General features: G+C 33.9%; 2 protein-coding genes across 2 annotated transcripts; both read right to left on the reverse strand.

The window, feature by feature from the left end:
• Positions 1-1668: 1668 nt before the first annotated feature.
• On the reverse strand, positions 1669-6364 carry LOC118036507 (protein CANDIDATE G-PROTEIN COUPLED RECEPTOR 7). The gene is made up of 4 exons (XM_035042232.1): positions 6013-6364; positions 3219-3257; positions 1795-2984; positions 1669-1761 (listed from the first exon to the last, which is right to left on the reverse strand). The coding sequence occupies exons 1-4, from the start codon at positions 6362-6364 to the stop codon at positions 1669-1671; spliced, it is 1674 nt and encodes a 557-aa protein (XP_034898123.1).
• Positions 6365-8305: 1941 nt separating this feature from the next.
• On the reverse strand, positions 8306-22647 carry LOC118036506 (uncharacterized). The gene is made up of 18 exons (XM_073404053.1): positions 22324-22647; positions 21560-21634; positions 21385-21473; positions 21175-21259; positions 20935-21016; positions 19657-19736; positions 19514-19588; positions 19005-19147; positions 18150-18387; positions 17973-18032; positions 17807-17854; positions 17243-17375; positions 17073-17149; positions 16525-16623; positions 16362-16432; positions 16174-16264; positions 15991-16075; positions 8306-10071 (listed from the first exon to the last, which is right to left on the reverse strand). Exons 1-18 carry the CDS (start codon positions 22498-22500, stop codon positions 8522-8524), a joined length of 3258 nt encoding a protein of 1085 aa, XP_073260154.1. The 5' UTR covers positions 22501-22647; the 3' UTR covers positions 8306-8521.
• Between the last annotated feature and the right edge of the window lie 1129 nt (positions 22648-23776).

Raw genomic sequence — 23776 nt, forward strand, 5'->3', positions numbered from 1 at the left:
ATCAAAAAAATATTTTTATTTTTAAAAAATTATTTTAGACTAAAATAATTTAAAAATAAAAAAAATTATTAATTTAAAATAAAATAAAATTTAATTTTTTAAAATACAAAAATAAACAAATCAAAAATATTTGAGAAAAAGCTTTTGATCGTCAAAGAGGATTGGTTGGCTTTCTCAAATGGAAAAGCCAAGACCAAAATTCCTTAGAAGCAAAGCAAATTGAACAGCTGGACAAAAGGACTTTGCATTTCAACGCAGCTCTTAAATGTTGGAGGATAAAGTGTATCTTAAGACACAAACTTGTCGCCCTTGCATTGTCTAAGAAATGGGTCAAAGGCTACAAACAAAGGACTAAAGCCACGGCCTAGCAGGACCTCAATCACCTGCTTCGCCTACGCTATTATGCTACGGGTTAAATTATTATTTTTTTAAAATATAAAAAAATATTTAGAATTTGTTAATATATTTTTTAATAAAATAAATTATATAAAAATTAACTCGATATAATGTAGTTAACTTGGTAAATCTAAATACAATTTAGATAATAGCTAAAAACATAACTTGACTAAAAACAATTAAAATAATATTTTTTTATAAATATTAAGATGATAACACATTTGATCAACCTAAGTTCAACCCGAGTTAATTTGCAAAATCCAAAATATTAATTATAAGACTGTAATAAATCCAACATAAAGCAAATAAAAATAAATTATAAAGGCTAATTCTCATGACCAAGATCATGTTATCAAAATAACCTTATAAAAAATAAATCAAAATATAGCTTGAGTTAACCTTCTAAACTCTCGATACCTAAGTCATGAGGCTAACATCTTCATATATAAAACAAATTAAAATAAATTATGAAGCACAATTTCTGAATAATCCAATGAATTGAAAAAAAAATCAATTTAAGAAAAATTAAAGAAATGACATGAGTTAACCTGTCAAACATATGACTTAGATCATAAGACCAGAATAACCTCATAGAAAGCAAACCAAAATAAATTATAAAACCTAATTTTCAATGAATAAAATGTTGAATGATGAAATAAGAAGAAAATTCGATTAAGAAAAGATAAAAAAAAAAAACCAAAGTTAATCAGGATAATTCGTCAAACTCATGACCTAGATTATAAGATTGTGATTATTTTATAGAAAATAAATCGAAAAAAATTATAAAATTTAATCTTAACAAACCAACTATTAAAAAATGAAATTAAATTTTTTTTTTTAAAAAAAAAACACTAATGAAACAAATAATAATATGTTAGATGATGTGCAGTAAAAACACCATCTCTATTAGCATTTTGTTAGTGTTACATAACTATATAACACATGTTATGATTATCAAGTTTAAATATAATAATTTAATTTGAACCGATAAATATTATGATCTCACCCAAATGAGTGAATGTATATATATATATATATATATATATATATATATATATAATCTAATTACAGCATCAACCTAGTTGTAATCTTGATTTTCAAAATATTAATATAGAAACTTTTGAAAATTCATGGATTAATGTTAAGAATGCATTTGAATGATTAAAATTTTTTTGTGCAATATTCTAAAATTTGTGTACATTTAAAACGAACATGGAAATATGTTTTCTCTGCTCTGATTCTATTGTCTTCATCTCTTCCATTTAACCTAAACTATAGTTCAAAGGAGTCATCATCTTGCAATACTTGTTCTGCAGCAAGCTCTTCCTGTTCATCAATCACCAAGTATGGGTTCCTTTCCGTGGGCTGAAAATTGTAGAATATGAACACATAGAAAGCCAGGCTTGCACCTTCAGAAAGAACATACGTAAACCCTTCATATCTGTAATCCAAAATACCCTCCATAGAAGAAACGACAACTCTAGTGAAATACAAATACATCACCAGACAAATGTAGAAATTCTTGAAAAGGGTCAACTTCTGCAGGTTCCGAGCAGCCTTTCCATCCGATTTTGATGCCTCTTTCAGATTTCGAATCGACCAAACGATCGGGAAAAACACAGCGCAGCAGCATATGACATCGATCAACAAGAAGATTTGGTTCCAGGTCCACCAATCCTTGGTTGCTGGCCCAGTTTCACTGATAACAACATAAGCTATGTTTTCAAGAACTTGCAAGGGGATTACTATCATCAAAACATTCTTTTCGCGTTCTTGAAGGTATGGTTTCAAGAATGACCAGCCAGTGCCTATAAGGATGATCACAGTGAATAACATTATGCCCTTGAAGAATCCAAAAATATAGAACGCTACATCCCAGCCATGAGGAGTACCAGTTCTGCTCACATACATTTTGTCCTCAGACGCACAAATCATTTTAAGTGCCTTGACAAAAAGCAACGCCCCCATTATTAGGTGGATCATGTCAACTGTAGGTCTTTGTTTGAAGCAAACAAAACTCCATATCCCAAAAAAGCAAGTATAAATGAGAAACATGGAGAGAAAATTTTTTGGCAGAAAGGTTTGTCCTATAGGAAGGAAATTTTTTACACCATCTTGTAAGTTATACATCTCGGTATGTACATCCATTGACACTTCAAATTCTGGCTGGCAATTTCCAAATACCAAGCTATATTCATCAGCCTCGTCAATAGATGCAGAGCCATTACAAGCTGATGTATTCCTGCTAAGGTCATTGAAATTGAACAAGAGCTTTACATACCGGCTAGACAGAACACAAAAGCTTTCATCTTTACTTTTCTGTGAGTCATTCATGAATATTGTTGAGAAGGAAGAGTCTCTAGCCAGGAAAAATCCCATGGAAGAAGGGTTAAGTTCTGCCTTTCGACTTCTTGATTTCCAAGAGACGTCTTTTATGGAAATGGCTACCTGACCACCTTCTGTGAAACCAAATTGCTCAAACATGATAATGGGACGAGAATCATAAAGAATATATGTGTCTTTGATTTCGGATGAAGCAAATGGGATGCTTGAAGTCAAGAACAACGCGTACAAGATCAGTAATAATGTGGGATGATGATGATGATGAAGATTTTTAGAGGATTTATAAAATCTCATCTTGTAACAAAAATCAGGGTTAAATTCTTGAGAAAGGGATAAAATGAAAGTGGGAATTTTGACCTTAATAATTTGGTGTTGATAGAACTGTTAAGGAAGAAACTAGGACATTGCTTCGGGCTCCTCCTCTTATAGAATATTGTTGGGTGATCACATATTGTTGGTAAAATTAGCAAGAGAGGAACGATTTGAGTGCCAGAGATTTGGGAAAGAGAGGGAATAGACTTAGGACATGTGTAGGATTGACATTCATGCATGTCTGTAAAATAATATACAGCTTTATATGATGGAAAAAAGCATGCATCTCCTAGTCATGTGATATTTCCTTACAAGGATTGCATAATTTTCTGCAGAATGGTTTAGAATGCTTAATGTCTTGTCACTCTCATTAACAACAAAAATGGAGTTTTAAAAGCAAATAGTATTTGGCACCAAGAGGAGAAGAAGAAGCAGCAGCAGCAGCAGCTTGCAAATATTAGAGCATCTGACTGAACTGTTTTTAGAGAAAAGATGAACGTTAAGAGATGGATCCATAATGAACAAAGGCTTATCTACGAGGAGCCCAACACTTCTCCAAGCTTAACAAAACTCTAAGTAGGCCATCCCAATAAATCTCAACATGGTTGTGGGGTTTTAGTTACATCGTGAGGCCTACCTTGAAGAATAAAAAAATAGATAGAGAGAGAGAGGTTCTAAATAAAGATATGCTTATAATTTTATTTTTTTGAATCATGAGTTTTATTTTTTTATTAATATTTAATTTTTTTTAGTTATATCTATTTTTTTTCAAGATGGATTCCGAGATATAAATAATACAATGTTATTAATTACTTCTTAAAACACCATATAATTTCTCAACTAAAAAAAAATGCAACAATTGTGTGTAAAGGAGAGTGTTGGAGACTAGAAATACCCCACGAGTGAATAAAAAAAAGAAAAATATAAATAATAAGGTATCAACCATCAAATAACTTGTGCCCCTTACATCTAAATATTTTTTTAAGAAAACACTAAAAGTCATGGAAAATTTATTGTGTCCCTGGAAAAAGATTATTATTCACTATAATATAATTAATATTTCATTGTTCCAACAAAATATCAATAAACTTGTTATTGAAGTAAAACAATATATTTTTACAAGGATCATTAGTCACTAAGAGATTGTTCATGAACAATTCAATTTTTTAATCTTTTAAATGTAGTGTAAAGACTCTATTACCTTTAAAAGCAAGATTTTTTAAAAGATTAATTGGGGGTAATTCACTCATTTTACATTTTTGAAGCTCAATATAAAGACTAAACTACTCTTAAAAGCAAATATTTTTAAATTATTATTCAGGGGCTTTTTTTTATCATTTAAAATTGGATTTTTTTTTTAGTAATTATCAAGTTAATTTTGGTCTTTTGATAATTATAAATATTATTTAAAAATAAAAAGTGGATGACGCATGTAACACACCCAGCAGCCAGTGGATGATACCATAGCTATTTAGGCGGTGTATGAGATGTCGTCCTGCCTTCTGCGATGAAGTTGAAAACCTCATACCATTTTTTTTTCGATGGTGTGGCTCGTGCACACAACGGCGCAATGGTTTGGCTCTAGTATGTTTTTTTCGTCTCCTTTTTCTTTTCTTTGTCAAAATATAAAGGTACTATTTTTTTTTTCAATTTGATTTTTATTCTTTTAATTGCTATTTGTTGTTTTTTTTAATTGATCTTTTTCTTTAATTTCATCCCTCGTCATTTGAGTTTCATTTAATTTTTATATCAAATTTTATTTTTTCTTATTTTTGAGACTTTTTTTTTTGTTTTTTTGTGAAATTATTTTTCTTTTCAATTTCACCATTCAATCAAAGATAAAATACTGTTTGTATTTCAATTTCAATTTTTGATTTTTATTATTTTAATTTTTAATTTTTAATTTTTTTGTTTAATTGATTGTTTTATTTAACTTTTATCTTTCAACATTCGATTGATTATGAATTGAGTTTTTATTTCTATGTATGGTGCTTTTACAATTTCATGACTTAAGTCATTGGTTTGAAAAGTTAAACATGGGCTAACATTGATTTTTTTTTTTTAAAAATAGGCTTTATGATTTTCTTCATTTTTGTTTCTATCGAGCTATCTCGGTTTCATAATCTAAGTCAAGTATTTGATAGAATTATTAGAGTTATAAATTTATCATATTAACTTGAGTTAATTCGGCATGATTTTTTTAGTGTCTTTTTTTTATTCAATTTTTTTTTTTTTTTTTTGTATTTAATAGGCTAAGAATTGAGTTATACATCATTTATCTTCTTGTGAAAAAAATATTTTTTTTTCTCAAGTGAAAAATTTTTAAAATATTTTTTTTTCTCAAGTGAAAAATTTTTAAAAACATTTAGCTCATTTATTATCATATCCTTTTTATTGTTTAATTAAAATAAAATCAATTAACTTGATTTAGTGAGACCTATACCCAAGTTGCGGAAAAAAGATGGAACCCACGGTATAACACGGGTAAACAACTAATAAATACTATTAGCCTAGAGAAAATCTAGAGACAATAGGTCTCCCATAGCTAAACAAAGAGGGGTATCCTAAGGATGTGTTTAAGAGCATAATAACGGTTGTGTTTTAAAATATTTTTTTATTTCAAAACACATCAAAATAATTTTTTATATTTTTTAAAAATTTATTTTAAATATCATCACATTAAAATAAGTTGAAAATATCATAAAAAGTATAAATTTAAAGCAAAAATAATAAATATATATATATATTTTTAAAAAACACTTCCAAAACATATTACCAAATACACATGAATCTCTTCAACTGGTGGTTGGGACAAAAACACAGTAACTATCACTTTTCTACCAAGAAAAACGTTATGCTTTCTTGCAATTCCATCATCCCTCCCAATTAACTAGAATATTAAGATTTCTAAAACTAAAGTCGCTACTCATCACTATGAGAGTACAATTGCTTAATTTCTACCCTCTTGTTTGTTCAATTTCCCAGCTTCTTCTTCTTTTTTACTGTCTCCTTCAAGCAACCCTTGCTGCAGCCTCTTTTTAGCCAAGCTATGAACATGTGATTTTGAAGGTGATATGTCCGGCATCGTCCTTGATCTCTTCTCTGCTGTTTCTGCATCCCGTCCTTCTAATCTCCTAGCTGCCGCCTCTTTCCCGGCCTTCTTAACATGGAAGCTCACAAATTCTGCCACGATCTTTTCCGTCAGCAAATCTTCTGTCTTTGTTTCATCCCAGTCGGCAGCCTCTCTTATTTCTTCCACCAGTTGTTCAAAGGAGGCGTCATCAGCACCTTCCAGGTCTTCAATTCTTCCCATCTTAACGTAAATCCCACACTATGTATGCTCCAAGCTGAGCAAAGTGTGATTTGGAAGATGAAGTCTGGCTACAAAAACAAGGCTTTAGAATTCATCAGATCTGGAACAACGAGGCAACAGCACCATGCATGTATACCAGTCAATAAAGAAAGGAGCACGACGTAGTGGAAACAAATAATAAGAGTCAAGAAGTCATGAACAAGTAATAACATTCTTTTTATTGTAGAGTTCTAATGAATTGGAAAAAAAAAAAAAAAGGAGCCTCAAGGGAGCCCAAGGAGCCAGGTCTGCTGAAGACAATCCTTACTGCAGAGCCTGGCCCATTAGACCCCGGTCCATAAAAAATATATTATATTTATTAACTCGGTTGTACTTGATAATTTATTTTTAATTATTTTTTTATGGGGTTATATCAACAAAACATTTTATTGATGCTAGGTTTTATATAAAAAAATTCAATTTTTTTGATAAAAAATACAAAAATTATTTAAAATAATCATAAAAATTGTTGTCCGTTATTGCTATTAAAAATTGCTTCCATCTCTAGAAATCTATAGATACAAAAATTATATAATTTATATAGAGATGTTTAAAATAAATTAATCTGACATGAATCAGTATCTATATCATATATATATATATGTTGTGTAATCAGTTTTCTTATATTTGATTAACATTAAATTGGATTTTTCGTCAACAAAATGCAATAATTTGGGATCATTTCTAGTTAAAGATTGACAAGTCCAATATTCACCATTATAGTCTAAGAGAAGAGAACAAATGTGTAGATTAATCGGCAAACATTAATCATGCACCTTATATCTTATAATATATAGTTATTCAATCCGTCTAACATAATAAGTTGGTTCAGAGTTTGATTTAAGTTAAGTTTTTAATTTAAATTAATTTTGACATTAACTATCAAACTTGGGATGACACAATATATATATATATATATATATATATATATATTTGTGTTTTTTTATTATTATGGGTATTTCGAGTTAGCTTGTATGTATTTTAATTAATTTCACAAGCCTTGTAAACTTACAATGACCCTAAAATTTATGGGACTCGAACTTATAATCTTCAAAAAATAAATTTAAAATCTCAAAAGTTAAACTACATCCTCACAGTTATATATATATGTTTTTTAATTAGATGACTTGTGAACACAAAATTTATCAGGACTGGACACATTTTACCTAAGATTTGGCAGCACCCAACATGGCTGGCTGGCTCATCAGCATAAACTCTACGGTGACAAGTGAACGAAGGCAACAGCACCGTGTGATAGATAATGGAAGTAGAGTTCAGTTGACAGCTCCTTTTTTAGATTAGGTTGTTTATGGATGAAGGGGGCTCTACTAGCGTATGGATGGGATCATAGAGAAATCTGGTATAATAATAATTCAAGGGCATATAATAATGTAGATCATCTTCTCCTTTTATATATATAAAAAAAATCATAGACGAAGAACATACATTTGCACATAGGAATTGCTAAAAAATAAATTAAAATGTGGCTAACCCTTTATAATTTTGAAGAAATGAAAGAGGGCATAATTTTCCCGATATTTAGAGGAAAATGTATGCTATATTTACAAACAATAATGCTGCATTCCATTGAGATTATTTAAATTTATTATCTAGTTTTGGATCAAAGAAATTCTTTTATTTTAAAATATTTTTGACTTAAATCATATTAAAATATTTTTTTATTTTTAAAAATTATTTTTGATATTAGTATATTAAAACGATGTGAAAACATAAAAAATTAATTTTAAATTTTTTTTATTTTTTTATTTTAAATTAATATTTTTTGATTTTTCATATCATTTTAATATTCTAATATTAAAAATATATTTTTAAAAATAATATATTATTTTAATATATTTTTAAATAAAATAAAATAAAAAAAAACAATCAAAACCACGGTCTCACAGCGGGGTGGAATTCCTTCCCTTCTCTTTCACTGGAAATCAGCAACAGCACCCTAATGTGAACACCCATTCACATCACTCCTACGGGCAGTTCAATTATTTTTTCTAATTCACCCAAAAATAGAAGAACACTCCCTTCTTCCACTATATCTAGATGAACTCTTTTTTTTTTTTTTTTTTTCTGGAAATTGTAATTATAATACATAAATTTTGGTCACGCACTAATGGGTGGTGAGTCTCGATGAGGTGTGTTTTCATCAGTAGGCTCAACTCTTCTCATCGTAAAAGAAGAAGGTTTCCCTGATTGATCATCGCCATCATGATATGCATAAGCAAACCCACCATGCCTCGTCAAATCCATGCCTGCCATCTCATCCTCACTTGAGATCCTTAACAAATTCAGCTTCTTTAGCCCGTAGAACAATGGACCCATTGTCATCGTGACCCACCCGGATATCACCAGGATCTCGATAATCTGGGCCGCCAATAGCTTCCCACCACCACCCATGAACAGCCCGTATGGCCGCCCCGCCTTGTTCGGATACACCTCATTCACAAACGCCTCCTTCGCGAACAACCCCGTGAACAGCAGCCCCCACGCGCCGCATCCGCCGTGCAATTGGGCCGCCTCTAATGGGTCGTCATACTTTAGTTTTTCTGCCAGCTTATTACACCCAATTAAAACCCAAGATGCAACAAAGCCACAGATGATTGCAGCCCATGGTTCTACCACTGAACACCCCGCGGTGATTGCAGCGAAACCTCCTAATAAACCATTGCAAACATCGAGGACATTCCAATGACCAACTAATAATCTTTTGCCAAACAAGGTAGTAAGGGCTGCTGTGCACCCGGCCAGTGTTGTAGTGACAGCTGTCCTTCCTACAGCACTCCACTGACCGTAATACCCTCCACTATCACCATAACTCTTCAAAATTGTCAAAAACGAACCGGGGTTGAACCCGTACCACCCGAACCACAACAAAAACGAACCGAGCACCACGAGCGAAGCACTGTGACCGCGTAATACCACGGACCGACCGCTCCTGTCAAACCGGCCAATACGTGGGCCTTCGATGAGAGCACCCCACAAACCAGCTATTCCTCCAACCATGTGAACCACACCGGAACCGGCAAAGTCAATTGCACCCGAACCGAATAGAAGATTATTATCAGATTTAACCGCACTGGCCCAACCATCACCGGACCAGAACCAATGGGAAACAACCGGGTAAACAAAGCCAGTTAAAAAGGAGGAGTATATGAGGTAAGCAACGAATTGGGTTCTCTCAGCGATGGAGCCGCTAGTGATGCCAGCAGCAGCTATAGCAAAAGCCCATTGATAAAGGAAGAAACTATAGTCTGCTTGAGAAGAAGGAAACTCTCTCAAACCAAAGAAATGGCGGCCAATGAAACCGTTGCTGGGAGAGCCGAAGGAAAAAGCATAGCCAAAGAGATAGTAAGAAAGGCCACCAGCAGCAGCATCAAGAACATTAGTGAGCATTATGTTCATGGTGTTCTTGGCCCTCACAGAGCCAGCACAAAGCATGGCAAAGCCAAGTTGCATAGCAAAGACCAGGTAGGCAGAGAAAAGGAGATAAGTGTTGTTGACTGCATAGGTTGCGTCTGAGAGCTGGTTCGCTATGCTGCTGAACTGGGAGCATAAGTAGGTGGCAGCTTCTGTGGAGTTCACAGTGGTGGAGAGGAGAGGAGCTAGGTCTGAGGCTGAGCAGGCCATGGTGGAAGTGGAGAGAGAGAGAGAGAGAGAGAGAGAGAGATGAGCCAAAAGGTTATGGAAGAGAGGAGGGTTGGGTATGATAACATATATACAGAGAGCAAAGAGGTTAGTGTAAATCATGCAAGACTTTAAACCAAAAAAAAAAAAAATTCCCCCCTTTTTTTTAAGAAAATGAAAAGGGTTTTTTTTTCTTTCTGAAAAATTTCCCAATCATGTAAATTGTGAGGTTCATAAAAAGATATGAACTAGGTAAATGTCATGGGATATATACAGGGGCATATCCATCGTTCATTTGGAATTTGGGGTCAATTGACCTCACTGAATCGGAAAAAAAAAATAGTAAATGTAGCTAAGAATGTAATTACTCTTTAATCAAGTTTACACCACTTTTTTTTTCCTTTATTTTCATTTTCTTTCCAAATGAATTAGGCTAAGATGTTTTTTTTTAAATTGCATTAATTAAGGTTTTTTTTTAATAGTTTTGTAACTAGAGAATTCCCAGCGCTACCCTACAATGAGATCAAAAAAATTTTAGATATAAAAAATAATGCTCAAAATAAAAGAAATTTTTTTAATAATGTCATTAAACCTAATTTAGCAAGTTGAACCAGCAACCTCATGATCATAGCTCGAGCTTTAAATTAAATTGTATAGGAGTTGTCCTAACATGACCTATTCGTCTTGACACAGAAAACTCGAACAACTGATAAAAACATGGTTTGACTTTGAAAATATTTTCAAGATAACATCTTCTCATAAAAAAAAAATATTGAGATGATGAGACATTATATCAACCCGAGTTAACCTAGTTTAACCTGCCAAACCGCAACCTGGATTATGAACTTCATTGAGTTTAATAACTTTGTGTTTTTTTAACTAATTTTATTTAATTATATAATAAAAAAATACATGCTTGCAAAATTGAGCACCAAATCAATATGGAGTCATTTTTTTTAGACTACGATAAAACCATAAAAAGTAAATTTAAATAAATCATGAAGGATAATTCTCAACAATATTTTTTTTTAATAATTTTTTATTTAATAATATGATAAAAAATAAAATGCTAAAAAAACCATCCTACATAATTTTTTAAAAGCGAACATAATTGTCCACTCGTTTAGCTGCAACTCGCCCGGACTCAGCTTCTGGTAGTAGCTAAACACATTCCTCACAAATCATTGGAGAGGAAAGGAGTATCACATTACACACATGCAGATAAGGATGAAAATTTTGAAATAACTTTGGGAGGTGCCTTGAGTCAGTTGGCTAATGCGCTCATCATGGTGAGACATTTTGTCCACATACTCGTCAGGTTGGTGACGAGTCATGAATTTTACATCTACATCACATATATTGTTAGGGACATCATCCTTAGTAGTCGGATGTAACCTCTCTCTCTCTCTCTTAAAATTCTCTGAAAAGGGTAGAATATGGACTCCTACGATAGAGTCTTCTCTCTTCCTCACTAGAGGAGGCCACCAATATGGCATCTTCTCTTACCCTAGGTTCGAATCGAAAGGACTCATGTCTCCTATCACTTCTTTCAAGTTCTGGTTGAAACTTGAATTCCTTGTCATACGATGAAGCACTTCTCTTTTTAGAGAAAACTTTAATGATTTTGGGGTTCATTTTTATTCCGAGTAAAAGAAAGATAAAGATGTCTGAAATAGTTTTTTTACCTTTTGGATCAAGAATAAAGTTGGCAAAGATATTTTGGGGTCTTTCTGTTGGAACAAATTTTCAAAAAGCACAAAGAATGAAAGTATAAGAAAAGTCATAAGCAAGAATGACCAGGGTTAAAAAAAAATCTTTTTACTCCCACCATCGGATAACAATTTTTCATATCATCACAGATTTAGAAGTTCACTTAATTATTATATTTAATGCAAGCCACCATTTTTTTTTTCAAGGGACATCTTATCCCAGTAAAGATAAGCCATATAGGCATGAATATCCGAACAATCATGTATGGGACACACAAAGTCTTTTAGAAAAGGTAAAATAACTCTTATCTATTGCTAGCATGAGATTTTTTAAATCTGTGCGTATAATACACATATTTAAAGGGGTATTAATGAATTAACTTTTTTTTTTCCTAAGTCTTCTTTTTTGAACAAATAAACAATTTTTAGGGTGATAACTCATCATGTCTAGGCTCAGCCAAGTGTTGAACCTAAATATGTGTGGGTCTGGGGTCTGGCAAACTTCCAGACCCACCGTCTCTAAGGTCAATCAAGCATTAAGCTTAAACTTCTATGGGTCTTGCAAACCACCAAACCTACTATCCCTAAGTTGAACCAACTATTGAGCTCAAACATATATAGGTTTGGCGAACCGCTAGACCCACCATCTTCAAGCTCAACCAAGTGCTGGGCCCAAGCTTGTGTGGGTCTAGCGAACTGTCAAACTACCCACCATTGTTTTGCTGAGCCCAAACATGCGTGGCTCTGGCGAGCTAAACACTGAGCCTAGACTTGTGTGGGTCTTGCAAGTCGTCAGATTCATAATTAGAGATATTTTACTCTAATGAGTCAAATATATTTTATCTTAATGAGACATAGATTTTTGGTTGAGAAGTGAACCTTCATCTTCCATAAAAGAGGGGGAACTCATGAGCTATAAAAGAAATCAATATAACCTCCACGAGACAGGTTTGATTTTTCTCTAGTACGAATGACATGCATTTATTTCTAGGGTTTTTTTTTCTAAAAGAGAATTGTCTTTTTCTGTCGTATAATATTGACTTAATTATCAAAAATTCCTAAATTTCTAAGGAAGAGACATTTTATATTGAGCATGATTTGTCAGTCATTTTACCAAAAAAAATGGACTAGATTATCAAAACTAGAAGATTAATAATCTTATCCTATATCTGAGCTTAAAGTTCAAGCCCATGGGATAAAATTGAACTTCATTAAATTACCTTATCTTTTCTTTTATTTTGTTTATTCTTGTCCTGCATGGTACATAAACTCAATTATCGAGGATAATATTTGAATCAAGAAGTCCATTCTTTCTTGAGTTTAATGTAACCAAAGAAAAGAGTTTTATCACTCCATACCTTAAGTCAACCATGAATGTCATAGTGTGCATTAATGTTGAGCCAAGTTGTGTCTAAAATTTGCATCTATAATTCAGTGTGGAGGCACCAAACCCAAAGAAAGCGATATGAATATTCCAACTTGATTGAAATAATAAACTATATAATATAGCACACACCACGAGAACAATTCATTACCAATAACATTCACTTGCTTAAAGAGAGAGCCAAATTAATGGGGTTGATAACATTTCAGATTTGGAGGAGATTCATGTGCGTAGTGGACAGCAGGTACAATTAGCTACCTTAATTTATTGAATTGTTTGTGGTAGTTAATTCTGTTTATTTATTGTCAAGGATTTTTAAAAGCTTATATATTTTGTGAGGCAGCAGCAAATCGATCAAGTTACTGTGGTCCTCAGTGACGTGAGAGATGATGCATAGACAAGGAAAGGTTTTGTTAATTGTCAGCACTTAAGACAATAATTATCTTTGGTTTTTGGCTAAATTATTCGAGTCGAGATCCAGAACAGATCACATAATTGTACTTGAAAGCATTTCATGATGCAGTTTATAGTTTGGATAGTTGCTGTTTTTCCAAGAATTAATTGCATGAATCTTCAAGTGCATATATCCACTTAGAACATAACATTGAAACAACAAAGCTGCAACCAATCACTAATCTCAGCCTAATAGAGTGCAGAAGATTTTCCACTGTTTCTTCTCGACAGAAAATAACTATTATAAAAAGTATCTTCTCTCTCTCTGTATATGAATTATGTTTTAGATACATGATCTGTACACTCATTTAAAAGATTCTAAATGCAGATTCATTTTCTAAATCAAAATAGTAGAATATGATGATTTATGAAGATTTAAAGAATATCAAGTACTTGCTTACATAAGATGGGCCATTTATCAATACAGGGAAACAAAACTAAAAGATGTAACATATCTCACAGAAATGTTGAAGTCATGTCCTTCAATTGAGTGGTTTTCTTCCTCTTAGTGCTAATCACTTTGGATTTTGAATTTAAAACAGAAATGATCAAACTGTAGTGCTAACTAAAACATGTTGGAATAATATGCATATCTTCATATATTGAGATAGATTCTCAATACTAAGTGAATCTCAATGAAGATTCAACAAGTTTAGCATAAGATGACAAATGATTTAAGAGCTGCAAACATGGCTAGTAGACAACGAAATATTTGACAAATGGAAACCAAAACAATGCAAGGTCAATGGCAAGGAAAGTACTTGGCTACTCAATGAAGTTGGGGCCAACTCAAGAAAATAAATTAAGCGATTAACCCTTCCCTCTTTTAATATTGGATCAGCAAGACTATAGCAGAAATAATCAATTGGCAACTATAACTCCAGATTACTAAAAATACTCTTACCTCAAGGTTACAACTAATCAGCCTGTGACAGCATGCCTTTTGGTGATCTGAAGAATCTGAAGTTTATATGATAAACAAATGCAGGGAGTCCAAAGAATCTGTGAGTGGCCAATTTGACAAGAAATGCCCTGGATGCAAGTTTATGCCTGGTCAGATTGAGACAACATTATTCCATAATTCTTACCGCAAATGGTCTCCTCAAAATCTGAAGCCTATTTAATAAATTTACAAAAAACAAGAACCACATGAAGTCTAAGGCTTGAAATGTCAGCCAGCTCACACAGCTTCTTATTTGTCTCTGTCAATACATTAAGAACAATGACGCAAACTAAGCATGTTCACTATGGTCATAAAGAGAAGATTAGGTTATCTAACATGGATCTTTTGGGTCCTGTAGATTTCAGGGACTTATCAATTCAATGTAAAAAAAAAAAGAGATTTTTTCAAGGTTTCACGGAACATAGTTCTTTAATTCTACCCCATACACTCCTTGGTTTCAACTTCTGCACATTAATTTCCTGTCATTTTCCTGGATGGCTTTCTTCAAATGCATTATTCTAAGCATTAGCCAGCTAATTGCCGCATCTATTAGAGTAATAACTTCCTTAACTGCCATTGAAGTTCATAATCAATATGATAAAAGAGAATTGGAACATTTAAAAATTATACTTGTCATTTCTAAACCATCTATCTATCTTACAGACGTGACCTCATGCATGCTCATCTATCCATCAGATACTTAAGTATAGAGACGGAGATTTTCTGCACTCAGCCTCAATTATGGGGAAATTTCAGGATCTGATGTTTAGCTCAAAAGAGCATAAATGCTTTAATTTGTATCACGGCCTTGCCAATATCTGGCAAGGACCTGGTACTTGAGAGATTAAAATTATTATGCAAACCAATAGTCATCCACTTGCAATGTTCAGGCCTGTAACAAAAATTAAAACTAAGGATCAATTCGATAAACGAATAAAAAAAATCCTTGCACAAGTTCTACATCCCAACCATCCGTCCCTCTATAACTTTGAGTTGAAGCGATGAAGTTCCATAAACAAAAAGAAAATTGACTGGAAATTCAGATCAAAGAGAATTGTTTGATGATGAAAGAGAACACAACGCATGTATCAATTACAAAAATAAAAGGCAGGTGTGAACATATAAATAATGGCTGTACAGCTATATTGTAAACCTGTATATCAAAGTCCTTGAAACTTCTACATAACAAAAGCAAACGGCAAAAACCAAACAATAAAACTTCTTTAACTCATGACCTAGTACAGTTTCCAAAGGTAGGTCATAAAAAATAAAAAAGGATTAGGCAATTATGACATCATACTTGAAAAGTTTTGTACTTTCATTGTTAGACAAAATACTAAAACCTTGATGTAATCACTTTAGGTGGAACTGATGACTTCTAGTCACTTCAATACAAGAACATTAAAAGGCGAGGTATAATAATCCAAATAACCTCAATCTTCCTTTGACTTGAGTTGTCTTGCAAGTAAGAAAAGTGCCACAGTGGTGCAAGCAGACAGAAAGGCTGATGAGTAGCAAAGGGCAAGTAGAGCTCCTCTTAGAGACTGCATCCAGAAAATTTCAGGTTTTAGCACGCCTTGATTATTAATAGGTTCTAAGAGGAACAGAGGGAATTAAAATCCGTTGTGCATTTTTTCAACACCTTAGCCAGAAGTAAAGCATTGTCGTTTGCATACTCCAATGAACTTTCTGGAATGCTTTGAATGCCTTGAGCTAGTTCCCATGAAACAATCCTACATTTCAAAATTGGATGTTTAAAAAATGTTTCTCCTCTTTGTTGTAAAATAAAATGTTGAAAAATGGAAATGACAATTTATATGGAATATTTACCCAAATACAAGTCCAATGACAGCCCCAATATTAGCTTTCTGTGGTGTTATTTCAACCTGTAGTTCTCCAAACTGCAGATGGGATTAAAATTGCAAATTATATATTTCATGTGTACTACATCTCTTAGAGGTAACATCTAAGTAAACAGGGGGTTATCAGCCACCTTGAAGACTTTTGTTTCTTTCTTCGATTCCTCATCAGTTTCCGTTGGTATTGAACTTGCAGAAAGAAGCTTTCCCGTTGTAATCATTGTTTGTGCAATCTATAATGGTTGAGTGGTATTAAAACAATTGCCTTGCTTCAGAAACACAATCTCCAGTGTAACTAACATCACATGTAGAAATGAATGACATTGTTGATGAGCTTGCAAAGTATAGATAATGCATCTGATATGCAGTATACTACAATTGACATAAACCAATTCCTAGTTATTTTAACAAAGATTTCCAACAGCAACTAGAATATTACTATTTTTCTTTCATCAAGGGACTCCAGATGGAGCAAAAGATTGAACTCAGACAAGCAATTTACTAAGTGAAAGTATCTAAGTCCATTCGGACTAAGTAAAAGGTAGTGCAGTTAATATGGCAGTTGATTTTTATCCCACATAATGTATCCACAACAAAAGGATTTTCAACATACATTTTGCGTAGTAACAATATGAGAACAATAATGAAAGCACAAGATGAGCTTTAAAGTTCGATTCAGTACCTTTTGCAGTTCACCCTGACCATACTGTCCCATGGATTGGAACCTCCTTCCAGCAGATACCAAACGTTTGCCAAATGCTAAACAAGCATAAAATGAAGTACGATCTTCAGATTCTGAAAAAAACTCCAAACCATGCAACCAATGTCAGTTATGAATGCTCCTATTCTTGCCTGATTTAGCATTGTTTGTTAAAGAGCTCTCCAGCATAGGCAAATTGCTCGCTAAAGCTTGGGAAGTTGATGTGTCACCCAGCTCCCATGCTCGAGAGAGATTTAACAAGAGTTCTCCCAGCTCTTTACCGCACTAAGAAGTTACATCCAAAAGTAGTTTCAGCGAAAAATTATTTTCATTGTAGTCAACAACATTACAAACATAGGCAAACATAGAGGACGTCTAAAATGAGAATTAGGTGACAGCAAAATGGTGATATACACCTGCAGTTCTTTGCAACAAACTGGTAGAAAAAAAATGATAGGAACTACGAAAGTCAAATGAACTATACAAATCACACTAGGCAACCTCTAAACTTTTACACTCTACTATTATTAGCACTCTATCCCAGCATACCAGATCATCCTAAACATAACCATGGAAGCTTTACTATGTACCCATAATGGTTTTTTTAAAAGATTCTTTGAGCTCAATGGCCTAGTAGATTGGAGTCCTGCCATTTGGCATGCTGTACTTACTCATTTCTAATTAAAAAGAAAATGTGTGAAAACAAAACAACTAACCTCATCAAGAACCGGTCCATTCGAAAGATCAAAAGCTGCATCATTTAACTACAAACACAAATATAACACCAACACAAATTCTCTCAATTGACCAATAAAACAACATCTAACAAACAAAAAAGACAACTAAAGTACGTTAAAAAAGAAAATCACAAATTCAACTCACATCTAATCGAAGATCACGTGGTAATTGTTGGAAATAATCTGGCGGAAGATCAAAGCAGTCCTGCAACCCCACAAGGCAAAAACACAACAAAAATCACTAGAACAGTATACAATTTCGGAAAATGTAAAACATGACAGTACATGCAAAATATATCTAAAGGCGTATGTGGGTGCTTACAGAGAGCTCTTGAAGGAGGGGTTGTGGAGAAGGGTCAATAGATTGAGGAGAGTCTGATGATTCTGTGAGGGCAAAAGGTGGGATTTTGAGAGGTTTTGAGAGGAGAATCTTCTTGGGTTTTTTAAGAGAGGTTACAGAAGGGACGTGGTGTGGATTTTGGAGAAAGAGAAGGGTAGGACATGAAGAAGAGAGAGTTGGCAGTGGTTGAAGGAGGAGGGGAAGACAAGGCATTGTGTTTTAGTTCAGTTATAAATGTGTCAGCAGCAACTGATGTTCTGATTGGTAGTTTAGAGAGGGAAAAACTCGAGCTTGTCAAGGACACACTGTGTCTCAAATTGTGGTGTATATAAAAGAAGAAAATCAAGATGATATTTGTGAAGTTTATATGTGTGATTTTGGATTGGGGGGGTTCTTGTTTTGTTCCATTTTAAAGCAGATTTATCCTCTCTTTTTCAATTTTTCTGAGGTGGATTGATTGTAGTGGTTTCCTTTTTTCTTTTTCCAAGGTAGAATGAAATATTAGTTTCCAAATGTTCGAACTTGTGTCTCTCAATTGAGTCTTTATATTTATCCATCAAATTGTGTCTCTCTATCCAAATCCATTATCATTTTTTCCATCGAAAGGATCCCACTCCTATACTTGCATGGTATCGTCATACCAATGATTTCATCGTCCGAAACATATCATTCGACAAAATCAGATACATTCATTTGCAATCTCAAACACCATATAGCGGGGGTAAGAAAAGAAGGGAGCAAATTGTGCCAAATTTGCTTTCAAGCAAGGAATGCATCTCCTTTGCTTTGGCAGCTAAGATAAGCTTGAGACGCGTATTACCACCTTACATGTTCAACCTGTTTGCCTTGTATATTATTTCTTCTGTTCCTTTCTCCACGGAATACTGCCTGATTCCTTCATCCATGCGGCCTAAGCAGAAGGTTGTTTTCTTATTCTTTTGGTAACTGTACCTCGAGTCGGACAGCATAAAAAGCTCAAGCTTACATCATGATATCAGTCTAAGAATCAGCTATTTGCAGAATACTGTGTTTGAATTTCAGATGGAAGAAGCCAATTGCATCAGAAGCTGAGAAAAATTCATGATTTAACAAGTCCTTGTGGATTGAAAGATCACCTCTGATAAATTACGACAAGTTATTATAAAAAAAAAATTGCAAGATTTTCATCTGCATTGAGGAGACAACAAAAGCATAGAGCAACATAATATAAAATAAAAATGAAGACTGGTTTGGTGAATTGTTACATTGATAACAATGGCTCAGCGTAAGGAGATCTGGCAAATTGTCTTTTCTTCTAACTGTCAACACCACACCATGTGATTAGGCAGATGGGGCACTCCCTAAACCAGAACAATATATCTTGAACCATACACAAAAATCACTGCTGTCCTCACTAGTCGCAAATTCTGATCGCACTTCCTCTATGAGAAAAATTCAGTAGAAGTTACATCTAACGCTATTTGATTACTCAGTGTATTCAACTTCCAACCTTGGCGACTTTTCTTTGCTCAATTTGGCCTGTCAATGGGCATTGCATCTCTGTCCAACTTATGGGAACCATTGTTGCACCTACAGCAATCACCAAAACATCAAAGAAAATCAATGCATTAACCTATCAGATTTGTTTCTTAAGAAGGTAAAAAACCCAAGCCATGCTAGTAGAATATGCAACATAAAACATACAAGTAGTTAAGCAGTGAGTTCGATAATGAATGTTTTTGTATTCTCTGGTCAACAGAGATGGCATTGGCAGCCCAACCATAGCAGAAGACTTCAAATCAGACATGGCACCCTATTATTACCAATGCCATAGATATTACTAGCTTGACTTGAAGGTGTCCACTTTACAGTAACTTTATTACGTATTAGGATTACCTCTTCTTCTGGTAAAAAGTAGAATAACAAATTACCAGAGTAGTATAAAAATGGCACTTTTTTTTTTAATTCTTCCAAATATAAAAGTGAACTGGCTGCATTTTATGTGATTTTAAGTCACTTCAAGACATCGGACGCCATCAAAACTTGAGATTGGAATTCAAAGAATTTTGTTTTCATTAGATAATTAACACCCTTGTCCTGTTCCATACCAGATAATTTACAGCATAACAATCTCAAAACCAAATTAACCTGGCCTGGGCTCACTTCATAGGAATATGTCAAAAAAGCATCTCAACAGTTGCTAAGATAGAATTTAATAGTGAATCAAAGGTGTTTCATGCATGCATCTAAGGTGGAAACACAGAGGAGTTAACAAGAAGAACTTGAAGTAAGCCCCAGTTACACAGAAAGGATTTGGTGAATGCACGAAATATCACAAGGCGGCAAAAATTGCATCTCAATCAGAGTGCAATGGCATCAAAATCTAAAACACACATCAGTACAAGCTGATATGATAACCCCAAGAGAACGCTAAACAACAACCATCAAAGTCCCACTTATTCATGCTAACAGGGTTGAAGAGTGGTTTATCACTTATCTTCTCACATGATGGTAACTTTGTTTGATTGATATACCCATAAACTATGAATTCAGCAAAGAGGGGAAAGAAACCAGAATATAGAGAAATACAATAGAAATTGGGAGAACAATGACAAGAGGTTCACATTAATGGAATACAGGTGCACAAGCACCACTGAGTTTTGAAAAGCACAAGCGTGTACTGGTTAGCACAGACAGTTAAATGCAACAGTCTAGAATATGTCTCATTTGTACTTCAAACGCCTAAATATGAATACTTTCTAGAACAATAAAACTAGTAGAAGCTTACCAGCTGCGCTCTCTGCAGACACAACACCTAATTCATTCTTCGCAGTTGAAAGATAATAAGCTCGTGCATCTCCAAGTGATAGCTTGTTAACAGCATTGCATCAAGGAAAAACTTCTTATTTTGTTACATCAAGCTTACTGGGAATTGGTATACAAAATTGTGGCATTTAACACCACAATTCATGAGAATGCAATGATCTTTATAGCAGAAAAGTATAAGAACTTCAAACATAAAGGATACGACAAGAGCTCTGACAATGTCACCAGGCCGAAATGATAAATGCATATCCACTTTGTCAATCTCAGTTGCTCTTACATCTTGCTGTCTGTTAAGAGAAGAAGTTATCCTCAATTTTTATGTACTATTAACTTCTCAGTATAGCATGCTAAGCTAACACAAATAAAAGAGGCAGCTAAGCAAAATTAGATAGCAAACCAAACGTCATCTTACCTAATTATGCCAGTAAACTTCTCTTGCACAGACTTAGGACCAACACACATAATATCAGCCGAAGCTGTTTTTGCCATCACTTTAGTAACCTATCAAAATCACAATTCAAAAAATTAAACAAAGGTAACAAAGCTTAATAAATAAAAAAATAAGAGGATAAATGAGTAAGTTTTACTCTGGCAATGACAACAGATCCAGGCTCCGGAACAGCACCATGGGCCTTGTGTCCAGTTACTTCAACAGTTGGTCTCTGCAATGATTCCAATTCTCAACAACAATACCAAACATACCAAGATTACCATATGCTTAATTACAACATTCGAAAACTAGAGAAATTGCATCAGCTGACATAGCATGTCAATACATCGTAAGATACACATTTCCGGTACTAGAAATTAGTCAATTAGATAACCTCTTTCACAGAATATTGAGCTTTATATGGACATAGAGAAGAAAAAAAGTTTCTTAAACAGATATTTAGGCTCCTTTCTTTTGCATTTTAGTGATTTCCTTTCGTTGCATTGCATAACTCAGATAATTTATCCCTTTATCCCACTTTCTCCCTTCTGGGCAACCAAAGTAAGCATAAAGAACCAAACTTTTTTTATTCATCCCTAACAACTAAAGCCCAGCACTTTCAACATCTTACATTCCCTACCTTAACACCACTAAAAAAAATACTGCAAACTTCATGAAACTAGCAAAAACCCAAAAAGAAAAATGGAGAGAACCTAATACCCAATACACAGAAACATCTAAATTTCTCAAATTCCCTAAAAAAAACGCAACAAAAAATATAGCCAATCCCAATACACAGTAGCCATAAAGAAAAAAAGAGTTCCAATTTTTTTGTTTTCTAATTTCAAGAGCCAACTATCTATAATCAAAATGATAGTAAAGCTTAGAACTTTAACAAAACAAAAGGGGGGAAAGAAGTACCTGGTCAGGAGAGTCAGGAGAAGGAGATAGAGTGCGGCGGAGACCAGTGAGAGAAGAGAAGACGTATTGTATATCAGTGTCGCGATATGATCCTATGTAGGCTCCTTTTCCTGCTTTTAGCTCTGTTGCTTTGCCTAATACTTCTCCTGGTGTCACCATCTCTCCTTCTTCTTGCATTCCTGCTATTTTTTTATTTTTTGGTTTACTGAGAGAACAGGGAGGCTGTGGATTGTGGCTGCGGAAACATGAATTTCATTGGAAACAATATTTTTTTTTTTTAAATTGAGGAATATAAAATGCATGTAAAAAAGTAATAATAATTTAGACATTATGGTTAAACCATTAAACCTAAAACCTAACTTATAAACTTAATTTGGTTTAATAATTATTTTCATTAACCCAAATATAAGACAGAAATTTTTTAAAAACTAAACTAAAAGGAGTCCAAATATGTGGACCTGATTGCCAACTTGTCTAGATATTAAAAAATTAGCCCAGATACGTGGGCTTTTCAGCCCAAGTTGGGTATATAGGCTTAAATTTATTTTTTTTGGTAACCCGGAATGTCCGGGCCAGCTTACGCGCACCACGACTATTCCCCGGGCCCACTGAACATCCTGCAAGCCCAGTAGGCAGGTAAGGCACCGCGGGGGTGACAGGCTGGTACTCTTGAGGATCGAACCCAGGACCTTCGCAAAGACAAGCTTTGCTGTTGAGTAATGGGCTAGACCCTCAAGTGTATCTTAAATTTATTTTTTTCTTATATGGGTGGATGACTATTTTTTTTTTTTTCACTTGCACGCATACAATTCCTCAAATTCTATTGCCTTAATTATTTTTCGTTGGTAAGAACTAAGAAGGTAAACAGACTCCAAGACGTCACTAGGGGTCAAGCTTATCTTCCTCCAGAACTGGAAACCAGTGTCGTCACTGGCAAAGAAAACCTGCTAAGCATCACAGCTACAATTCTTCCAGCATCAAGCGTGCCGATCACTGAGAGCCAACCTTGCACTGGGTTAATGGGTTTCCCTTCTATTTAAAGGATTACATATTTATATTTAGTTTGATCCATGTAAGATCATTAAACAGTTTAATTAAGTCCACTTTGTTAGGGTTCTTTAAACCCTATTTTACTTTTTATTCAAAGAGAGAGATAACTTTCAAAAACAGTGAGTTGAAGATCCATCTGGTTTTAATCAAATACTTTGACATGAGTTATATGTAGTCTGATTGAGTTGAACTTTTATAGGTCTGCTCACAACACAAGACTCTATAATTACGAAGAATGCCCCAGTTTGAACAATGGAGATCAGTCCTACAGCAAGTTGGAAGGTGGAACAATGGAATTAGCATGCCCCAGTTTGAATCTTCTGCAGCTTGAATAGTATACCCGTGTATATGACTTGACCATTCTGCATATATTTTTAAAAGCTTTTGGCCGAAGGACACAAGA

This window comes from Populus alba, chromosome 13 (genome assembly GCF_005239225.2).
Source record: "Populus alba chromosome 13, ASM523922v2, whole genome shotgun sequence".
Lineage (NCBI taxonomy): Eukaryota > Viridiplantae > Streptophyta > Magnoliopsida > Malpighiales > Salicaceae > Populus > Populus alba.

Coding starts and splice junctions, on each gene's coding strand:
- LOC118036507 (XM_035042232.1), bottom strand. CDS start 6,364: ATGGGAAGAATTGAAGACCTGGAAGGTGCTGATGACGCCTCCTTTGAA. Junction 3,258..6,012: donor GAAATTGAACAAACAAGAGG/GTAGAAATTAAG, acceptor ACATGTCCTAAG/TCTATTCCCTCTCTTTCCCA. Junction 2,985..3,218: donor AAATCTCTGGCACTCAAATC/GTTCCTCTCTTG, acceptor ATCATCATCCCA/CATTATTACTGATCTTGTAC.
- LOC118036506 (XM_073404053.1), bottom strand. CDS start 22,500: ATGCAAGAAGAAGGAGAGATGGTGACACCAGGAGAAGTATTAGGCAAA. Junction 21,260..21,384: donor AAGTTTACTGGCATAATTAG/GTAAGATGACGT, acceptor TTCTCTTAACAG/ACAGCAAGATGTAAGAGCAA. Junction 16,433..16,524: donor AAGAAACAAAAGTCTTCAAG/GTGGCTGATAAC, acceptor TCCCATCTGCAG/TTTGGAGAACTACAGGTTGA.